This window comes from Pipra filicauda, unplaced genomic scaffold (assembly GCF_003945595.2).
Source record: "Pipra filicauda isolate LSUMZ 115617 unplaced genomic scaffold, ASM394559v2 scaffold399_size640512_pilon, whole genome shotgun sequence".
In the NCBI taxonomy this organism is placed as follows: Eukaryota; Metazoa; Chordata; class Aves; order Passeriformes; family Pipridae; genus Pipra; species Pipra filicauda.
This window is the reverse complement of record NW_024104530.1, coordinates 504,721-525,844: the sequence shown is the minus strand read 5'-3', so window position 1 is coordinate 525,844 and position 21,124 is coordinate 504,721. Positions and strand designations below refer to the sequence as shown.

Genomic DNA, 21,124 nt, shown 5'->3' with positions numbered 1-21,124 from the left:
AACTTTGTCCCAAGGATTTCAAGTTCCAGTATTTACATATTCAAGATGGAAAAATATCCAAACCAGGCCTTTTACATCATGTAAGTCACTGATATGAGGGGAAAAAAACCACCCAAAGAGGGTTTTTCTGAAAGACTTTTTCATAAAATTGCTCAGTGAAAAAAAGCAAAACAACCTGTCTTCATGTGTGGGTAGTCTTATTTTGTCCTGCAGAAAAAAATACCATGGGTATTGGTCGAGAAGTCAAACACATTTAGCTAAGGACTTTGTGAGACAAGTAGTACTTAGGTCTGTACAAAATGGCCTACTACCTGAACTAGCTGATACACAATGTACTCAATAGGTAATTGCAAAAGATATCAGGTCTTTATCATAGCTACAAACAGAAGAACAGACATTCCCAGAAATACAGAGTATTGCTATTAAAATAGAAACTTATTTCTTTCCCGCAACTCTAAGGATGTTCTGAGGAGGGATCAGCATTAGGTGCCCTGGTGAACATGAAGACACTGTTCTCCTCTACATAAAGGCAATTTTAAAATCAAACTGATAGTGTATATACATTTACATGGGTAAATGCACAGATAAAACGTTCATTGTGCCTTCCTTGAATTTTCAAGATGGTATAATTTGTCACTTATGCCAAAGTCAGTTTGCTGATTAAGAGATTCTTCTTTAATGGCATGACAGTTTATAGAGAAACCATATCTCCTAAGTGCTGGATGATTTAAAAAAAAAAAAAAAAAAAAAAAAAAAACCAAAAACCCACAAAAAAAACCCCAGAACCTCCCCCCCAAAAAAGTAATTTCTACAATATTAGCAGTTAAATATTATTGTACTACCCCCCAGCTGGGATACAACAACAAAAGCACCAACTTCCTCCAAAAAAAGTAAGTATTTTAAGTAATCTAACCAAACCATTAGCAAAACTGTCTACAGTAACCTTTGATTGATTCTAATACTCTCCAGGATGCAATTGAGTAGTTGTGCTGTCTTCTTTACATTATCTCCTTTTCTAGCAGGAATTTCCTCAAGTCAGACTCAAAACCTGAGAAACAGTGTACTTACACCCCCAGAGAGAACCTCCTACCAAAAGATTTACAGTCAACAGTAGAAATTGCTGTGCTGACAACACCAACTGGTTCTGAAAAAGCAACATTTCCAGGTTTATAACATGATGATAAAAAGAGAGAAGTGTAGTTTTTTGGGGGGACTTATAGTTACCTGTTCTGATAGGACAAAATTACAGCTCACAGTCTTTCTGTTTTGTGCTCCCATTACATGAAAGTAAACCTCTAGCAAATGTAGAGATCCCTAAATCAAATAATCATCTTACAGTGAGTTGTACCCATTCATGCAAAACACTGATACTTGCGCAAGGGCAATGAGCTCTATGCAGCTGTTTAATATCCTTCTTCTTTTGAGCACATGAAAAATACCAAGTAACTGTTAACAAATTATAGTGTAAAGATTTCTCTGTAGTTTTCTCCCATATAGTATCACAGGCTATTCAACCTTGTCTCTGCAAAGTCACCTTTCTTAATTCTTGCTACACTGAAACCACTCCTAAAAGAATAAGAGCCAAGCTAGCAATCTGGAAGCTATTCCAGATTCCTAGTTGTGGAAAGCTATTGTTAGGTCTGTGTTAATTTCCATAAAAAGTGAACACTGCTCTTCCTATGTTAACTGCTGATCTGTATATGGACATGCACAGTTCTCCCCAGTGACTTAAGACTTCTAAACTCTGCCAATTATTCTTCATTAATAATCAAAAATCCTTACACAGTCACCACCAGCAGCAAGCAATGGTAGTTTCATGTCCTTACCCATCCACAGAAATTCAGCGTTTAGGCCACATGGAGAAAGCATTTCAGTACAGGTTCTACTACAAACATCTCAGCTGGAAAGCAGTGGACAGGCACAGGGCAAGTTGATGATAACAACTTAAAATATGCTTACAGTTTTGAGACAAAAAACCAGTAACCCTCCCAAAAATTAATCTGATCACTAAACATAAAATTGCACAGAACAGAGAAACAGACAGAGGATTGTAGCAGAGACTAAAGAAAAACAAGAGCACAAACAAGCACTCAACTCTTAAACGCACCGCAAAACATGGTAGAAGGGGGAGAAAAGAGCAAGTTCAGCTTTGCTGTCATCGGGGACAGCTACTGCCTCAACAAGACTTTAGCTAGAGACCTCCTTAATACGATAAGCTAACTACCTAATTAACGGGCAGTAGACGTGGAGTATTCAAACACTTTTTTCTACTACTTTTTTTTTTTCCTTAAGATCTTTAGAATCAAAGAACCCTCCAGAGGTGTGCAGATGGTTGCACAGGGATGGTCCAACTACCTGGCAGTTGTTAGAGAAAAATGACAGCAGGATTTTCAAGCAGTTCCACAGTTTTTGGAACATGGTGAGGACAACTTCCAGACACAGAGAAGGAACAAGGGAACAGAACAGAGATAATTTAATATTAGAAATAATGCAAATCACAGGTTTTCCTATAGAAGCAGCAGCTAAAACTGTTAGGGTGGAATGTCACTTGAATAAAAGCCCTCAGAATCAGAAATTTCAGGAAAAGAAAAGGAAAAGAAGGAATTAGCGCAGAGAAACAAGGATGATGAGGGACAAACACAAACAAAAAATCAAGCAACAGGTAATATTGCAGGCTGCTTGGGAATACATTCTATGAGGAAAAGGAGTACAGGATGGCTGGATGTTATTAAGAAGCACATGTACAACTGAAAGTACAACTTTACAAACTGCTTCTTAATTTAATCGTAAATATAAGAACAACTTAAAAAATGTTATTTATAACCATAATTAAATTTGAATCATAAAATCACATTATCAATTTCCCAAAGGCCTTCTGAACTGACAATCAGAAGCTTCATGAAAATAAATGGTGACAACAAAGACAAAGGTGACACAAAGAAACAGCACAAACATTTTGAAATAAAATCAGAAAGACACATGCAGAAGATAAAACTAGAAAGAAACTTTAACAAAAAGAGGTTATACAAATAAACCACAGGTAAAACAACAGTATTTTTAAAAGATCAAAGGAGCTCTTTTCTCAAGGAGAATGGGAGAAAAAAACCCATAAGTTATGTTTAGATACATTTCATGTAAAGCTTGCTAACTGCTAGAAAAAATCTTCAGGATCTTGTGGAGAAGAGGCAAGCAGCAAGAGGACTGAGAAGAAGAGCAAACCTACCTGTCTTTCTGGAAAAGGGTATAAGCATATATAAATGAAAATATTCATAATGATCAAATGCCTAAATAAACAATACGTATAAAATCTTGGAGGATAAGATGATAAAAATGCCACGGATTTCTTAAGGATAAATCCCATACAATACGAAGTTCTTGAATGAAATAACTGGAAAAACATATGCAATAGTTTAGTACTGGTACAACCTTTGACACCACACCAATGATGCACTGTTTTCAAGAAAAGAGCAATGTGCTCTAGCTTAAATCAACACAGGAGCATGGTTTGGAAACTGAGGTCAGGATTCTGCAGTAATCTGTAGCAGCCTGCTTCCAGCCATGTCTTCCTTTTTTTTTATTTCAACAGCCCTGATGTGTATTTGCCAAGCTATCACTGGTATTTTATTCAATACCTAGCACATTAATAAAAATAAATCACCCATAATTAAGTTAAAATAATGGAAATTATACACTCATTTTGAAATATGTAATTAAGTAACATTTAGGACTTTCTTCCCTTCCTTGCTTTTGAGTTCAACTCACCGTGCACGTACCTCACATTAATCTGAATACCAAAACTTATGTTCCCTTCCAAAGGACATTAAAATCACGGCCATGACACTATTTAGTTTCTGCTTTCTCTATATTCCATTTGCTTCTGTTTCAGTAGTAATACTATTTTGTTTGTTTTCACACTAGCATACACTAACCTGTGGTGAGCACCTGCTAAGAACTAAGTAAAAATTGAGACTTCAGGTCATGATACATTATTTACTTTCCCCAGCCCACCCTAAGTAAATAAAAGTTAATTTCTCTGTAAATATTTAATAAGCTTTTCTTCTTTCAAAAGTAAACTTAATCAGTACTTTTTGATTGCATGACTATAATGTTTAATTGACTTCTTCAATGTAAATTTTATATCAGACAGACAAGATTTTTTTTTCTTGCATTTTCCTAGAATGAACATGCCAAGAAGGGAGATCCAAGTTCATCCGAGCAATATATTAAGGCAATGGCATAACAAGGAAAACTGACATTTTTCAAATGAACTGTTCACACAAACAGACAGTGACTGTTCACAAATTATTGCATTTGCTGAAACTAATGAAAGCAAGAGAGGCAAGCCACATCCTTAAAAGATAAACAGTGAAGAATTCTGACAAAGCACCAGACAGTAATTAAGCTAACCAGCGACTTATTATTTCTGTCTTTCCAGAGGTCCAGGTGACACAACATATTTTGTAACCCTTAAATAGAATGTGCCAGACTGATCCTATAGAGTCAGCCTTCCATTTCTCCTGCAGAGAGGGCAAAAGTCAGAAAGGAAAGGAAGCCTTTCATGGCAAAGCACTAATTTCTTTAACATGCAGCTACAGAAAGGTAACAAAAGTGGTCTCCATTGCCTGAACTAGCACCTGCCTACAATTGTGATGAGAAAAAAAGAAACAACATTTTACCAGCTTGTTTCTTCAGTACAAATTATGAGAAAAAACATTCCACGATGGACAACCGTGCCCTGAGAAGGTATGTATATTATTGCTAACTTAGTGTACAGTGATTTCCTGTAACTGCTGCAGTGTCAGCCTTGTCAGTGTTCTCATTAAAGTCAAGAATGAAGGAAAAAATACTTAAACTACAGAAAAGAAGGAAAAATGCTTTTTTTTGTCCCTAAACCATGAAGCTTATTTTAAACTAATACTTTACATTTCTTTGCTAATTTTTTGCTATTTTACCTTTCTTCAAAAAAAAGAATTCCATCTCAATGCAGTTGAAAAAAGCTCTTCAAGTTTTAAAGCACTTTGGACAATTATTTTGAAGGGAACCCTTGGCAGTTAAATGACTCAGTTAAACTAAAGTTATAGGTTTTTAAATTAATGTTACATGATTTTTAGTGACCTATTGAATTTAACCACAAATAAGAAAAAACAGGTATAAGCAACCTGGGTGTATTTCAATAATAATGTCTTTCTTGAGAGTTCAATGGATTTTGTATGGTCTAAAAATCAAGCTATTAGCTGGACAGCCCAAGCTGAGATTGCTCATACTTTTTCCTTCACTTTCATGTTTGGTTTTCACCTTTATTAAACTTTTTTTTTTTTATTTTTTTTAAAAATTTAAAAGACCAATTTTTATTTTTATTTTTTTTAGGCCTGCACCTACTTATGCCAACCCTGTGCTACATTTTATTGCAACCTTGTGATGATAAAGACTGCATTCCTTAACCTAACTATTCCTGTTTATTTTACAGAAGGTCTGGAAATGAATTGGAAAAAAACCAAAAACAAATTAAAAAGTACACAAAAAAAAACCCCTACTGTTCCAAGGGAGCCTGATATCAGAGTTCTGATTGACACAGAACTCTGGTTGAAGTGACCCAAGTAGGACTGGGCCTACACAATGGAGATTTATTTACCTTCAACATTATTTACTTAACTCTGATATTTTTACATCATTTTGCATGCCTATATAAAAAAACAGTTTTAAATAAAATTAAAATTTGCTTTTTGAATTATTTTTAGTATTTTTTATATTATTGTGCTGAAGCACAGCAACAAGGCACAGTTCTTCTGATGACAAACCACCACTCACTAAAGGTTTTTATTTGATGGAAGAAAAAGAAATTAATGGAAAACTATCCACTAGGACCCTTATTTCCCTGTAGATTAAGAAAGAGAAAACAAAACTCTCAATGATGAAGAAATGAGGTTGAAAAACAGGGATCATACGTACTCAGTTTCTCTGGTGAAATGAGCCGGAATGACTGTTTCACAGTAGAAAGGCCAGCTACACATATGAAAGCGATATTTATTGGGATCTAGAGTCTGTCTAAAGCTTTCAGCTCTGTAGTCTAACACTAGAAAAAGGAAAAAGCACTGCTGGAGCAGTCGAAACTTGTTACAGGTTTCGACAGATACAGGTACAAAACAAGTTGATGTAATAAGATGTTTGTTGAGAGTATTAAATAAATGAGTTGCTCAGTGCAGTCGGAGAATCAGTTCTCTTAATACACTGTTTTTAACCTCCTGCTGTTTATACTTGCTTAGACCCATATGCCATCTCCTGTACATCCTCTGGGTGCCCAGAGCAGCCCTGATCAGGCCTTCTCATCTGCTTGCCTCCTGCTCCCAGAGCACTCCCATCACCCACACTGACAGAAACAGCTCATCCATGAAAAAGCTGGGGGGGAAAAAGGACGGTAGAAAAAAGGAGCCACTTAGCTACACACTGGGATTACTTAGCCTAAGAAATTATGACTTTAAATACCACTGGACCACTGACATCAGCACCATAATACCACTGAAAAACTGCACAGACCTCACTTTCCTTGGGTCATAAATACTACAGAGATAAGAATATTTAATCTGAGCAAATAAGAAAATCCAGGTATTTCATATGCAAAGGATTAATGGCTTTTCGTCATATTTGGGGACAGCTACCATACTACCCTTCTTGCCCAATCCTCCTCCACCTCAGAGTGCTGAAATAAAAGTAAAAGTGCATTTTACTTTAAATGTCAACTGTGGTTCAGTAAACAGGCTGACGTGCTATTTCATGTGAGACAAGAAACTGTGATTTAATCTCATTTTCACTAGCTAGATTCCTAGCTAATGTATCTGGGGACAGTTTAAGCCTGTGTTTGCTGTAAGACATCTGCATTTTATACCACTTGGCCCTCTGTATTTTCACAGCACATAGGTGAAAAATTAGCTGGGTTTCTTACACCTGCTGTGCAACAATGGGAAATCTCTATATACTCACAGATGTAGAAATATTCCCGGCCTGGCCTGAACTCAAATCCTAGTGAGAAGGGCGTGAAGAGTTGGAACTTTTCCGAGAACTTCAATGGTCCATTTGGGGAATGCGGCCGATTACACTCCCACCTCTTGAACCCCTTGGAAGTGTGATCACAGGAGCTGTAGCCATCAAAGTTCACCATGTACAGAACATAGCGTTCGGTCTTATCTTCTGGCACTGAGTCTTCATAGTGAGGGCAGAACACATCCAGGTAGTCATTGATGCAGACATCGATGTGGTAGTCGCCTCTCTGGAATCTGAAATAACAAGAGGAGTTCAAAAATGAGCACATTTAACTCAGGATGACCTTGTACCAGGGTAACATTCTCATAAAAGGGGCATCACTAATGGCACTTCATTTCACTCCAGCCATGCACATTCACTCTGAAAAATGACCCTTATAATTCACCAGAGCTATCAGAGACTGATTATGCAAGACCATGATCATACAACCTTCTGGATAAAGGTTTTGCTCTATTCTCTCACAAAATGAGTCTGTTGCTAACACCAAGTTATAGGCACTCTTCCCCTACAGTTTACTGAATAAACAAACAAAGAGAGCACCTGCTTTATCTAGTAGTGATTTGGGGTTTTTTTAATTGAAGAAAGAAGCAAGAAGCAGCAAAGAAGCCAAAACTGCATCAACCTTCCCAAATCAGTGTCTATATAAACATCCGCCTATGCATGCAAATAAATAAACCAGACATATCCTTTTCTCTTAATCAGGCAATAATCACCCCTGTGCTGAAAGCAGATTTGACTGCAAGTACTTATAGTTACTACATGAACACAAATAGGTTACTCTTTTTTCATAATTAGCAGCAGTTTGTCAAGATGTAAAGAAACATCCATATTGCTTTCTAAAGAAATTTGCAAAGCAATGCTTCTCCTTTGCCAAAAGTACACAGTGGAGACGTTGCTCTGTTCAGATGACAGGATTCTGGGATACGAATTATCAGCACTCAGCCTAATGTGACAGTTCTGAGTGAGTGCCAGTTGAGAAATGCAGTGCAAGGCACCAGCTGAGATGCATTTTATTATTGCTGTTATTATTACTGATGACTCCTTAGGGATGTGGAATGCTCATTTTGTTGGGGGGGAGGGTTTCCTTTTTCCTACCCTCCATGTTTCACTTACATTACTTTTCTAATGCCTACCATAGTATCTGGAAGAAACTACAGGAACAAATTCACTGCCTCCATGGGAGCTTATACTATGATGGATTTAATGATTCCATAAACCAGGTTTGTATGTCCATTAAACTCCCTGGGGCAGCTAAAGAAACCAACCACTGACCTACTCCACTTCAGGCTGACTAGGCTACTTGTAGCTTCTCTCTTTCACGGCTGCACTTGTCAAGTGTACCACAGAGCAATAAAGAGGCCATGACAGATTTAACTATAATACTTTTTAGCTGAGGGGCATATTTTAAACACCTGATGGGCTTGAAATCTGCCATCTGGATCCTTCTATCTAATTTCAGAGAAAAAGCAATGATTTGCTGGCCCTCTAAGGATAAATTCAGAGCAAACTATACCTTTTCATATTGCTACAATAATTTAACTTCAATAAAATAGCTTTTTAAAGAAGAAAAACTGCATACACATCAAAGCATGATATATCTGTATAATTTCAGCCAGTGCACAGCCTCACAGTTCCACTCTGTAACATGGAAAAGCCTCTCTGAACAACAGTTCTTCCAGCAGAATTTACATTTATCTAAACCATTGGTTAAAATATATATTTTTGTACTCCAGTTCTTTGAAAATGTGTCACCTAAACAGACATCCACTTAACACACTTGCAAAAATGTATTGTTTTCAAATTGGTGTCTGTTCTCTGAATCAGTTAACAGTACGCCATTTCTTGCAGATAATGAAAAAGAGTGTAAGTAACAAATAGAGAAGTCACATTTGGGCAGTGACATCTCTGTTTTTTCAGTTACAGTTTTAGTAAGTAAAAAGTAATATATATTTATATATACGTTTGTGTATGCGTGTTTTTTTTTAACTGTGTAGGTGATAGACAATAGAATCTTCTCAAGGGATTGTCAAGGTTACCTCTTATATCAGCCTATGCCTTCACAATAATGCCCAATTACAGTTTTCTGACAGAAACTGTATGCTTCCGGGACTATACTTGATACATTATATGTATTATTATTATTAAACATGTTATTATTACTAAAATACTTAATACTATACATAATACAGTCAAGATCAGACTGAACTCCTTATTATTAGACTTTTACAACACAAATAACCTTATGCGAACTGTTTTTCCACATTTTAAGTCAACTTCTGAAGTCCAACTCATCTGGCCTCTTTAGGCCCAAGGTACATTGTAATAAGATGCAGCTATTTCTCTCCTTTAACCAAAAGATGAGTCTAGAGGGGCAGTCTACCCTGTAAATAGCTGAATTTGAAGGGAAGAATCTAGCTGCACAGTCCATGATAATGGAGATGGTAAGTACAAAGAGGCAGACAACTAAACGGCTGAGCACACCTTAAATCCATGTTAGCAATGAAATCAAATTCATAACCTCCACCACTGACATGTTCTACCCAATACCGCAAAAATGAGCGAATCTGTTTCCCTTTTGGCAAAGTTTCCTACTGTATTCTTGTTAAATAAACAAAACTACAATGCAACTTTCCTCTTTGATCACTGGCATTTTAGCAGATTCCTTCTTATTTCTCCTTTATCTAAGTGCTGAAGCAGTTAAGTGTCTTCATTCATTCCACACACTCTTGCCTGTTAAGTGCAGTCTGCAAAGCAGGTCTGAGACTGAAACATATGGACCAAGTCCTTTTCATCCCAGTGTCTTTTCCTCCCTGTTCCCCTGCTCTCTCAAGTTTCATTCCACAGTCATTCACCATAGCTAGAAAGTGTTTACATTTACACATTTAAAATGGGAAGAAATGGTGCCTATTTTAAGTGATCTAAACTGGCCTTTAGCCAGTATTGTTGGCACAGCAGTACACCTGCTCCAGGGAAAACATGTACTGAGGTGTTTTATCAGGCAGCTCTGAGTGAAGTCTCTTTATTCCAGGTTATTGGCCAACTAAGATTCAGAAAGCAAGTATTTTTTCCCCTCTTGGAGTATCTCAAAGAAGTCAGTAATTAAAACCTCATCAAGTGTACTAAAGAGAGGCAGAACTAATTTTATGTTTCCAAAAGTGGCTGAGACCATTCTCATTTCTCCATCTACAAGTAGTGTTGTATTTACCTCCTCAAAGAGGAAATGCAAAGTCCTCTAATCTAAACAGAAAGACAAGAGATGGCCACCGAGTTAACTCACAAAACAATTCATCAGCTCAGATTCCTCAAAGCTATTAAAGGAAACACCTCAGAAACACACTTCCAAGAATCTTCAACCACATTTGAGAGGAAAACACAGGCTGAAAACCTCTTACTCATAGGGTAATGTCAAGTACTAAACTGAAACAAAAGTTCCATTTCAAATTAAAGCTATCTATATATGGTGAAAATCAAAACACGTAAAGGGAAGGTGGAATCCATTAACAGATGTTTGCCGAGATGATAGGTATAGCAGACCTCCCATCCCTTTATCCAGTCCCATTCAGAACAGAAAGCTTTCTAATAATGCTACTGATGTACTTTTCTCAATTAGGTCTTCATCCTGTTCTGGCAGATCCTCACCCAGACTCCCACACCCTTCTGGAACCATGTGATATACATAAGGATCTTTATACTAACCCCACTGCAAGGAAAAAAACAGTCCTCTCTAGATTTCCATAAGAGAACATTGTGTTGTGGCAGAAATCAACCAAAAAGGCTTCTCCAAAAATCTGACAGGATCTACAAATTTTCTTGCTAATTATGTTATTTGTCTCCACGCACTCTAGCTTAAATACAGCAAAACACAGCTGTTCTTCAAACATAATTAACCTTTGTTTTTTGTCAGGTAGCATTCAAATAATGTCTTGGGAACCTGCATACTACAAAGCTACTATTAGGCAGTAGTGTTATAGAAGCCATTTTAAAGACAGAGTTAAGTAGCTTCTTAATCTAAGCAGTTCCATAACCAACAAACGTCAGCTTGCTATGCAAAACTTGCATACTGCTTCCAGTAAAGGCTGTCATAGGAATGTTTCTGTGCTCAAGTGCCACTGATGAAATGTCCAGGTATTTAGGATGCAGAGAAATAACTTGGTGGTTATTTTAACCACAGAAACACAAGACCAGCAAAACACTTTTAAAGTAATTAATGCCTTCTGTATTGTGTTTATCCATTAACAAAAAGTGAAAGTACACTGTGTGCATGCTTCTCTTCATAATTTTAAGTCCTGAAGCATAAGTGGTTCATCTTGAATTTAATAACTTTGCTGGTCACTGAAACAAGTGACAATTTATTTGAACAGATATTTAGATCGTTTAGATAGCTTCTGCTTGTTGCCTCCCCTACAAATCCTATTAGTTATATGCTATAGCCCTTCCTGTAAAATCGACATACCAGATGCTCTACTTCAAGGCAAGTGTACTGGAAAATTTGCCTTTTACTATGTCAACCTTTGTTTGCAGTCTGTTCTGTCAAATGCACGTGGCAAGGCCTCACTTTGAACCAGATAAGACTTCAAATAACTGCTCTGACAATGAATTACGAAATTCTGGTCTTCAGTCAGGTATCAGAAGGGATCAGATGCAAATGATCCCAATTCTAACCTGCACAGCCTGTTAACACCAATGGACAGAGGGAGGACACTGCCACTGCTGAATGCCTTACACCAGTTGCCCTGTTGTCTGATAATCCAAAATGTAAAGGAACATCAACAATTAATTTATTCTTTGGGTAAATACAAACCACAATTGACCACAGTTTTTCAGAAACAGCACAGCAAAAAGTTGCCTGCTCTGTTTCCTAAGGAAAAAAGGCTTTTGTGAGCAGCACATGTGCATACCTCGTGACTGCTGGTCACTCAGCTCCTCCTTTTTATTTTCATGACCAGTAAGCCATTTTAAACTAAATTTAATGGAAACAGTGAGGTCTCAGAAAGAAGTCTATTCCTACAAGTACCATGAACAAGGCAGCCAGGTAAAAAGATCCCATAAGTATCCCAAATGTAGTTGGTTTCTGTGGCTGGGTTTTGGTAGCGGGGGGAGGGGGGCTACAGGGGTGGCTTCTGTTAGAAGCTGCTAGAAGCTTCCCCTATCTGGTGGAGCCAATGCCAGCTGGCTCCAGGACAGACTTCCTGCCACTGGCCACAGCCGAGCCAATCAGGAGTAACAGTAACATCTCTGTGATAACATATTTAAGAACAGAAGGTTGTTGCGCAGAATTCCAGCCAGGGAAGAGCGGAGTGAAAACAGGGGAACAAGGTACACACCAAGGTCAGTGCAGAAGGAGGGGCAGGAGGTGCTCACGCACCAGAGCTGAGGTTCCCCTGCAGCCCGTGGTGCAGACCATGGTGGGGCAACTGTGCCCCTGCAGCCCATGGAGGACCATCGGGGTGCAGAGACCCACCTGCAGCCCATGGAGGAGCCCATGCTGGAACAGGTGGATGCATGAAGGAGGCTGTGACCCTGTGGGAGGCTCAAGATGGAGCAGGGTCCTGCCAGAGACCTGCAGACCATGGAGAGGGAAGCTGGAGCAGGTTTTTCCTGGGTAGGACTTGTGGCCCCTGTGGGGGACTCACAGCGGTACAGCTCATTTGTGAAGGACTGCACCCCATGGAGGAGTGACCCACGGGACAGCAGTTTGGGAAGAACTGCTGCCTGAGAGATGGACTCATACCGGAGAGGTGCCTCGAGGACACTGTCCTGTGTCCTCCCCATGGGAGCAGGGGAAGGACTCCTCTCTCTGAGTAGCAGCAGAAACAACAACTGACTGTAACCCCCCTTCCCCATCCGCCTGCACCGCTGGGGGGGAGGAGGGAGAACATGGAAGGAGTGGGGGGAGGAAGGTGTTTTTAAGACTGTTTTATTTCTCATCCTTTAGCTCTTATCCTGTTAGTAATAAATAGTAAATAGTTAATAGTAAATAGTAAATAGTTAGTAAATAAGTACTATACCCACTTTGAGTTTTGTTTTGCCAGTGAAGGTAATCAGTAAGTGACCTCTCCCAGCTCTTATCTAAAGCTATCCTTAGCTGGTTTTTTTTTTTTCTTTCCTCTGTCCAGTTGCAGAGGGAGAGTGAGAGAGCAGCTTTAGTGGGTACCTGGTATCCGGCCAGGCTCAACCCACTACATTGACAAAGGTTGAATCTCCAGTAGATTAAACATTTATTAGACAACAGAAACATCTCTTACAAATGCTCTCGGGCACAGAAAAAGGTTGAACCGAAAAAAGAATTAGATTGAAAACTAAGTTTTCAACTTTGCGTCAACTGGTTATGGAATAATTTGCTTAAATTATTAATAACAGATAAGTAGGTTTTTGTATATGAAATAATACACAAAACCCAAACATTTTCTGGAAACCATTAACACCATTTAAAAGGACAAGATTTTGATTGCTCTTAGGATGTGATGATGTAGTTATTTACCATTCCACAGTACTGAGCTCTCCCATAGCTTTTGTCTCTGTTTAGGTAGCAAGCGTGGTGCACCAGACCATTCCAAGCTCTCCTCACATCCTATGTCTGGAACATGGTAGTGGAATTTGTGCCTTGTTATTCTTTTACACACGTCAAGCCCCCTCATTTCAACTTAAAGCTGTTAAGTGTGATGGGGGAAATCTTGTGGTTGTTAATTATCTGAGGGGTTGTGGGATTAAGTGTACCATTTTACTGCAGATAATTTTAAAGATGCTATTTCTGTGCTATGGAAAAATAACCTCTTTAATGCTTTCCTGCTCTTTTTACTGGCTTTGTCACAACATTTCATAAACTCTGTTTCCATAGCTCTGCCGACATCAACAATGATTCCAATGCACAAACAATGAAGCAATCAAAGAGCTATTTTAATTTTAGCTCTATTCAAACAGAAAGAAAATTCAACATTTTCCAGATGCTAAGAGAAGTGTGTTTGCTACCAGTAGCAAGCCAGTGACATTTTAGATGTCTAGCAGGATATTGCTAAGCTGACCAAGCAAACAAAAAACCCCTCTAATAAAAAGAAGCAGTCTGTGATCTTTAGTCCTTAGGTTACAGTTTCACAAGTTAAAACAAGTTCAAGACACCATGAAAAAGCACTATGTAGGACACAAAATCAAGGCTGTTGCTCAAAAAAAACAGTATTCAAAAATTATGCCTAGAAAAGACTGCAAGCTAAGTATACAATGCAGAAAGAAACTTATTCTCTTGTCATTAAGTCCTCTATTCAATTAGCATTTATTGGAGTAATTAAACACTGGGAAAGGATGCCAGGCTAATTGTTAGATTATGATAATTACACAGCTTTGCTGTGCTACAGCTGATCAAAATAAGATGTGGTCACACACATTCCACTAAAGCTTCTCTGCAATCATCAGGCTACCATGGGAAACTTATGACTATAATAAGGCCACTTATTACTCATTCATTATCAATCAGGCAGAGAAACTTATTATTTGTAACCTTCGTTTTACTCTCCCACCCACTCTGCCAGAACAAGCCTCCCAAAAGGTTGCACCCAGGTCTCTGCCTTCGGCTGGCTCCCTTCCCTCATAATTACACAGCTGAGCAGAATCAGGCTCCTGCACTTGAAAGAGTTCATCAGACTTCAAATTACTGTTTCACAACCAGCCACAAGCGCCTATCACGTTTCTTGAACAAGCCCAGTGATCTCCCTGCATTTCACTTCACATGCATCTGTGGGAGATTTACCTTCCCCTTTGATTCTCTTATGTCCCTCTCATCTGGGAGATTTTTCACATTTACTTGGATGGGTCCAAGGGCAAAAAGCAGAAAAAAAAATGCATTAAGATGGACCTCATGAGAAAAAGCGTCAGTTTTATGTGGCTCGTCTCCCTAGAGAATCTCATGCCTTTATCCCTTCTTATCAGCCAACCGTATAAGAGAGACATTGTGCTTTCCTGTTTGGAGGGCTGGGGGGGTTTTCTTGTTAAAGAACAGGGTTCTCATCAGCTACCATTGTACCTGGTACTTTATACTGCCTATTTACATGAGACAAACAAGTGATTTACTATGGGGACTAGAACATGGGAAAAAACATGAAACAAACCAGTTTGAGCTAGCATTCAGGTTTTTAAAGAAATGAACTCGTTAAGCAGTGAGTAGCTCTGAAGAGTCACACAATTTTTGGCCAGAACGGAAGAAATTCACCCAGAAAAATACTAAATTCGTGAAAATTATTTTTATTCTGGTGCTGATAAAAAACTAGACCTTTTAAAATGTTGGAAGCACCAACCCCTTCATTGGAAGTTGATCTGGAAACGTCTTAGATAGGACAGGCCAAGGTTTACAACAATGGTAAAATAACTGATCAAGCTTCCCTTTCTTGAACTTCACTTTTCCCATACTATTGAAATTTACAGCTATGCTGCAGGTAACCACTTACAAATTTTTAATTCTCTTAACTTCCAGAAGCAAGAAACTTCCTCAAACCAGTCTGGAAGAAGTCTTTAACCTTCTGGCGGGAAAAAAAAATTCAAAAACTTTCACATTGTATGGGGATTTTTCTGGTTTTTGTTTTTGGTTTGTTTTTTTTTTTTTTTTTTTTAATGTGCCTTGGCTGAAACACATTGTTTGCAAAACAAAGAAAGCCTGCATCCAGAGCGAGGCTTCTATTAGAACTGTGGCAAAAAAGACCGCAAAACACAGGAGGAAAGGAGTGGGTTTTAATGGGAAAGGGATATGTCCTATTTAAAATGCACAAGTTCTTTGAATGACATACATGTGTTAATTCCATTAACCTCAGAGACATGAAATACCCTTTTTTTTCTGGTTCTATTGCTGAACAAAAATTTCAGTTGCATCGTAACAGTAAACAGTGCCAATGAATTTACAGTATAGACATATATTTTAGTTATTTTTATTATTGAAAGGCTCTTTAAGAAATAAATTCTATAAAAAAATATGTTTACTCCACTTACGGTTAATAATTTCCCCCTTACACTCATAATTATGTTTATTTATACAGCTGGGTCCTGTATGGATTTTTTATAGCTAGCACTGCAGAAAGATATACGTTCAATGATAATGCAAACATTAAAAAATAGAAACTAATTGCTCTTCTCTGAGTAGATACGAGGGAGGGAATTAACAAATCAACGTTTATTTCCCAACTATAAATCCAGAGATTCTCAAGTAGTGCAGCACCTTCACCCACTTAACTTCACACCAATCTGCACCTCCTAATCAATGAGCTGGACATTTTTCATGTTGTGTATTAAAACTGTTTCCTCAGACTCTGCATTTGTAAAGTTTGTTCAAAGCTGGCACATATGACTTTCACCTATCTCTTAGAATTTCTCTTTTGCTGCAACTTGTGAAGCAAAGAACTTGTTGCATATCTTGGGGGCTTCAGTAACACAGGCATGTTGTTGATGATCAGGGTGGTAAAGGGGTGCAACATGTCAGAGCATTGCTCCTGATGAGGTCAAGCTCTCATTTCCCAGCTGTCTCAGCTCTGATAGCTTTAAACCCAATGACTACACACTACCTGACTATTTATTTTCCACTGCTGTGGGCATTTAACTTGCAGAGAAGGATGAAGATAGAAGGGAGGCGAAGGTAAAGGAAGAGTTACTATTCTGTCAAAGGCATCACTTAGATTTACAGGGCAAACTTCAGTGTTGAAGCCTAGTAACAATATCTGAAAGGTACCACACCCAACCAGATACTGAAGGCAGCCTCAGATTTGTGTTTAGAGCCTCTATCCACACTTTGAATCCAAAATGTCCAGGTTGAAGCCAGTCTCTTTGTTAAGTTGATTTATGGACAGCTCATTACTTGTGTTCACATTAGTACTACTCTGGAGTTCACCAGCAACATTTATCCCACTTTATCTGATGTGGAATGAGGAGATCTGGTAATTACTACTCACATATTTTTAAATGTGGTCATCAATATCCTCCACACATGACTCTACATTTGTCTGCTTTAGACATTAACAAAACAGAACATGTCAGCTTCATCTTTTATTCCATGCTTTTGCTTGAAAGTACAAAATCTACCTCAGCTACCTCCTTCCTATACCAGAAAAACTGCAGTATGCTTATTCAATAACCTATCTACTGTTCTTAAAAAAGTAAAAAGGTTTTACCCGAGCTCTGCTGTAGTGACACACAGTTACTGTCAGTCACATTTCAAAGATAATAACCCTTCCAGAGTTTAAATTCTTAAAAACCAAAATAAAATAATAACAGAAAACCCCCACAGGTAGGAGTACTACTAAAGACTCTGAACTGGACTCTTAACAACATATGTTGACCATGTGTCTAACGTAGAAGACACAGTCTATCAGCCTTGATGGAATGTGATTCTGAGAGTGGTATTTGCTAACCCTGCCTGAGGCATGTGCTGACATCTGTTAATGGATATGGAGAACAATGCCCTATCTGCAGAAAGGTCTTGCTTCTCACACTCACAAAATGAAAGAAAAGAACATTTGTCCAACAAGCATGTTGACCTGCACACCGAGTAACAGAGATAAACCTCAGCTAGTTTCCAGAAGGAAGTGCATGCAGCACAAGTCAGCTTCGCAAGTTTGTTTTCTCACTAATATATTAAAAGCAGAGTGATGGCTAACTCTATAAACTGAAAGCTCCATCTCTTTCATACTCCCAGAGGGAAAAAACTGCATCAGTTTGCACCAATAAACATACATGGGCAGCATTTGAGAAAAAACATACATTTTGATAAAACTATTTATTACATAAACAACGTATTTTATATGTTGCATATACCTACAGTTGCTGTTGTAGAGAAATGCTTTTCTCTGACATTAAGTTATAGTTGTTTATTATTAATCTCAAAATCTGTCAACAAAATTAATTTAAAATATTTTGTCACTGAATTAGAATTTGGAGACTCAGACACCCTAATAACTTGTAACAGGTAAAATCTACAACTTAATTTTCCAACATGCAAGAGCATAAAATGAAACTAATCCTCAAGATGTTTCACAGTATTTTTATGTTTAATAAACCGTGTATATTTTAATAAGCTCTGGTCATAATCCACATCCTTCAGCTAAAAGGAATTAATCCAGACATAATATAAAATAGCCTGAGCAAAATGTACAGGGGAAAAAAAAAGCACCACAGACCCATACAAACAGACCCAGCAACATAAGAAATTCCAGTATGAAACTGCAATTTGCTATTAACATGAATAACCTATAAATTCAAATACATTACTAAAAGCAATTTGAACTTATTAAGGTAAAAACCAAGTTAGAATAGCTAACAAGTACATATATTTATTTATCTGCATACAATTTGCTATCAGGAAAGTGGGCTTCAATCAATGAACTTATTTCTTGCTACATAATTTTCTTGTGTCTATTTAAGAGACCCACAGGAAAAGTATTTTCTTTCCTGACATGGAAATGGCATTTTAGAGAAAGTTCTATGGAGAAATCTAATCATTTTTCCTTTTTCCTGTTACCCTTCTTTATTAGTCTCTCTCTTATGCTAGGCAAACTAGGAAAAGAAGAACAACTGCAGTTTCAAATTACAGGAGCAACAGTAGCACAACTATTATTAATGGTAGAAATTTTTTCTTTTCATTCCTAGAAGTAATTCATTCTAAAGACTTATCAGCATATGGAGTATAGAATTTTCCATCAGGTTTAATCTTGATACACACTGTCTCTGAACAATAGGACTTAAAACAATTTTTCACCTAGAGACATTTTTCTTAGGGTTTGTATATCATATGAATAAGATAGGTCCTGATCCAAATCAGTTTCTCTGTTTACAAATAGCATGTAAAAAGTCTGCACTATAAAATGCCAATTAATCTTTAAAACACCTAAGAAATTGCAAAGATTATGATCTGATGGGCAACAATTTTTTTTTAACTGAATGAGACTGACAAACCATGGAACTCAATGCAGCTTTTATATTATTCCTCCCATTCTTTTTCAAATTATGAAGCTCCCATAACATTGTTCCTATAATGGAGCTGTGGAATTCTTATTTCTTCAAGAGTGACTGAAAGAGTTTTTCAATATGTAAAACTGAAACTTGAATTGATAAAAGTTGCAAAACCTGCTCATTTACTTTTATATATATGTGAAAGTTACTCACATGGGAGAAAACAGAAAAAAATGCACTACTCTCAGATCAACCAGAAATTTCTGAGGTAAAACTGAAGCTATTCCCCTAATTTCCCTTTTGCAGTTTTCTTAAAAGTGTTTCCAAATTAATCTTAAACGAATTCTAATGTTCAACCTGTAGTGAAATCGCTACATGCACAACTGAATTATGATCTTGCCTGCATAAAACATAGTAACTATTTTTCAACATAGAGACAAAGTTCAGGATAAGAAGCAGAGAATATCACAGGCAAATTAAACCAATGATTTCTTCCACTCCCCTCCCTTCTTCTTCCTACTTATAAGGGCACCAGAAGGCAGGTGTGACAAAGGGAGTGCACAGGTGGCATGAACCATTACTGTGTATTGGGAAGCTTTTACATCCTTCCTCAGATGTTACAAATTAACTACTGAGCATACAAACTATTTCTTCATTTCGTTTTTACTCTTAAACACTAGTTTAGCATTAAAGAAACAACCCTAAAACTCAAGAATTAAGTGTTCATCGCTTAAGCAGATAAGTGGGGCATAACCACAAAATTTGAGGCTAAACAGCTTATACAATTTAGACCAATTGTGTGGGCAAAATCTAAGTTACAGCGCTCAAAGTGAAAAGCAAGAGAGCAGTCGTCCTGGGCCAGAGCAAACTCCCATCAAGACCAACAAAATATTCCTCCCACACTGGCCAACATAAGATATCTAGACTACATTAAATAATAAGTCATACCTCCACAGCATGTTCTCACAACAGCCACCAATCTTTTGCATAATCAAGTGCTTTGGACTCTTTGTGCTTAGTAAGAATGATTGATTTTTCTTAATCAATTGGTCTGACCATTTTTTGAAAACCTGGAAACTATTGGAATGTAGTGCACTATGGTCTGTGGACACTGAGTGGTACAGCTGGGTTGCCAAATGGAAAAGTACTGCTCCCCTGCATTTCTGGGTCTGACAACTGACAATTTCTACCAGACATTCCAATTATACCATGATTTTCATAGCAAAGAAAGTAACACAGAATCTATGATGCTACACTGTTGAAGAGTGATAAGAACACAAGTGCCTAACCAAATGCAGAAGTCCTCAAATATATCAATTGAACATTTTCACCTTTGCTATCTGCAACAGTAAAAGGCAAGAGTGCACCTTATCAACTCTTGAGAGACAAGATTCCTTTTTAAGGACAAATTTATTCATTGGAGAAAATGTAAATCTTGATTTCCATTATCCCAGATCATCCAGATTCTAATTTTAATCACAATAACATAAGAATATATTAAAATCTCTGTTTAAATGCATCTCATCAGCTCTCCAAGGAGCCTTCCACATAAAAAAAAGCCTAGACAAATGAAGGCTGCTTAGTTTTCTACTGTCTCCAATGTAAGTAGCTACTTACATTTTGATGATTTACTGAAAGGGAATTCAGACCTCAATATTTGTCCTTTCATCTTGTACAACTCATAACAAAAATACTGCAACTGAAAAATCTTGTATTGCACTTCAAAGACATCCTAAGACTTTTATTGTCCAGCTTGTCCTGTGCTTTTAGATGTGCTTAAGGATTCATAATCCGTTTCTTTAGGGACACTCTTATATTGCTCAAATTTTCTCTATAAGGTTGCTGAGAGGTTATCTATGCCCAAAGATGTGTTTGGTGTAAGAATGTTTACAGCGAAGCAAACATAACCAAACTTGGTTTACATCTGTTTTTTCCTACCACATGGCAAGAAACATCTGTAGAGAACCCCACTTCCTACTCTCAAATGAAAAATCATCTCCTAAATTATGCCTTCCAAGCTCCCAGGAGCAAAGTGCAATTTAAGGCTTTGGAGTTCACCAAACTGGCAAACAACATGCTGCAGATGGGGGTCATTTGCTTTTGTTTCCTTCTTCTTCCCTTCATCAATTAAGTGGGGGAAAAAAACAACCTTTAATTATTTTGTACA

At 37.6% G+C, this 21,124-nt stretch overlaps 1 protein-coding gene across 2 annotated transcripts in view; it reads right to left on the bottom strand.

Moving 5' to 3' along the window:
- The window catches only part of EFNA5 (ephrin A5), a 215,165-nt gene that overhangs the window by 33,490 nt on the left and 160,551 nt on the right, over window positions 1-21,124 (bottom strand). For both annotated transcript variants that reach the window (XM_039385144.1, XM_039385143.1), the window contains one exon: window positions 6,979-7,271. In XM_039385144.1, coding sequence (XP_039241078.1) covers window positions 6,979-7,271 — 293 coding nt within the window. The remainder of the gene's footprint in view (window positions 1-6,978; window positions 7,272-21,124) is intronic.